The 2,331-nt window shown below is 39.5% G+C and overlaps 1 protein-coding gene across 2 annotated transcripts in view; it reads right to left on the reverse strand.

Annotated features, from left to right (window-relative positions):
* LOC111871259 overlaps positions 1–2,331 on the reverse strand; it is a 49,241-nt gene that overhangs the window by 12,024 nt on the left and 34,886 nt on the right. For both annotated transcript variants that reach the window (XM_023864233.2, XM_023864234.2), the window contains exon 8: positions 1,628–1,800. In XM_023864233.2, coding sequence (XP_023720001.1) covers positions 1,628–1,800 — 173 coding nt within the window. The remainder of the gene's footprint in view (positions 1–1,627; positions 1,801–2,331) is intronic.

The following is a 2,331-nucleotide window of genomic DNA, read 5'->3' on the forward strand; positions in this document are numbered from 1 at the left end:
ACAGACAGTGTGGAGAGGGAGAAGAGTCAAGGAATGAAGTGGATGACGAATCTATTGCGTCAGACTCGAGTGCAGTCACGCCTCCGCCCTCGACCTTGAAAAGACCACCAGTGAAAGAGCCAGTAAATCGTCTAGAGTGTGGCCTGAAAATTCACAAAATGGTCCATGTTCCTCCCAGTAACAAGAAGAATGGTGCCCTGAGAAAGTGTCGCGTGAGTGCTAAGCACAAGATTAGAAAAGAAACAAGTGTCATGTGTGCAGGCTGTGGTGTGGCTCTCTGCAAACTTTCATGTTTCAATGTTTATCACACGAATAAAAACTAATAAAGAGGTATGGAAAGGCATTTATTGCATAAAATATTGTCTTTTAATTAGTTCCTGAAAATTTCGTATTTAAAAACCAATTCTTGTTGAAGTTGTTTAGGAAAACGTAACTACATGCATTTTAGCGACATAAGGTTTAAAGGGCCTGCCAGGACAGGGGTGGGATTTAAATACCCTTCGTGCCAGTCAAAGAGTTAATACCAGGGAATTTTCTAGGAAATGTCTCTCTTAAAAATGAAATGACATTATCTCCCACTTCCTGATGCAAGTTTAGATTTTCTGTAATTGTTACAAAAAAGTATTGAAGGCATCTGCAATTTCTCCTGGGTCCTCAACTTTTTCATCATTTATAAGGAGAGATGGTACCTGTTCAGCCAGATGTGTTACTGTAGCTGTGGCTACGGTAACACCAAACATGCTTCAAGCCTCGATATTTGTCGTGCCACCAAGGGAGCCCACATTCAAATTTACTGAGAAAGTTATATATGCAGAAGAAACTTTGATAGTTTCCCCTTGTAATGGTGTCTGACTTTTAGAAACATCATTTTCATCTTGGAACAACAACTTGTGTGTACATGCATATTGTGGCGTGCTGCCTAAAAGCCAGAATATCTGAGCCAGAGTGGGCTTCCATTGCTAGACAATGGCTCGAAGTCACGTTCCTGAATCGCTGTCTGGGTTACGAACATGACACGCAACAATGCATACTATGATGAGCGGCATGAAAGCCACAACCTGCACATCCACTGGGCGGAGCTTCACAGGGTGTGTTCCTATGGTAACACAAAATACATCATTACCCTGGGTATTGATGGAGCTACTGGAGACATATTCATGCTAACAACATTCTAAACAGCCTGTTACTATGGATATAAGAAAATGGAACTCTTCAAGGAGGTGATTCCTTTCCCATCTGCCTAGAAGGAATAAAGGGAGAGCATTTCAGAATTGCAGTGAAGAATTCGGAAGCGAAGTGCAGAGTTCCGAGAAAAGTGAGAGGAGAGTCCAGAAGAGCAGCGGTTCAAGACGCAGCCAACACTGAGGGATTCGGTATCCAGAAATTGTCAAATGGGTGAATTGCTGTAACTGAGCGTAACCATATTAATAATGTCCTATAAAACCCAATGATCAAAATGAAGAATCCACAATTATTTGCCACAGAACCCTGGACATATGACAATATGTATGAGCTCATGGGTGCATGCATGTAAAAAGAGTCACCATAGTTTCATCAAAACTACTTTGACATAATTTATTTAAATAGTACTCTGAAAATGAACCAAAAATGCATAAGAAACACTTACGCTCTACAATATGATAAAGCGGTAGTATCTGTATCACAGTACACTCTTCTCCTCCCCAGTACTGGTGAGACTCTTGCCACTCAGAGTCTGCTGCCAAGCAAAACTGAACTCCATCCTGACCCCGGAGGAAGGTCAGTGTCGGTCCACGGTAACCAAACACATGATGCATGAACCTATCAATAAAATAAAGAATTTGAGAAAGGTGCAAGATATTATAATTTATAGGGCATGACCTTTTTCAATATCAACCTCTCACATATATATTTAAATTACATTTATGTTACTCTTACAAGCAACATGCTTCTAATATATGAGTTTTAAGTACATATTACATTATCATATGTTCACAATCAGATGACAAATCAACAATAAAAAGAAAGAAAGAAAGAAAGAAAGATAGTTAGCTGTATAAAATGAATAGCTTTACGAAAGGAAGAAGTATAACTGTCACATTCTGGTGTTTCATAATACAGGTATGTTTTGTCTTTACTGTTAAAATAATACAGTAATAATTTTCTACAGAAATGAAAACAATATTTTCTGACACAAGCTACTTTCACTAAAGTTGCAAACAGGTATTAAATCGAAGAAAGCAGTCTTCTGGGCTTTGGCGCCGTGTATATGTGGTGTTAACCGACGTTTCGGAGGAACGTATCGCCCCCATCTTCAGGGTTGAAGAAAAAGCATAGGTAAATCTGCAAGCG

This window comes from Cryptotermes secundus, unplaced genomic scaffold (genome assembly GCF_002891405.2).
Source record: "Cryptotermes secundus unplaced genomic scaffold, Csec_1.0 scaffold699, whole genome shotgun sequence".
Lineage (NCBI taxonomy): Eukaryota > Metazoa > Arthropoda > Insecta > Blattodea > Kalotermitidae > Cryptotermes > Cryptotermes secundus.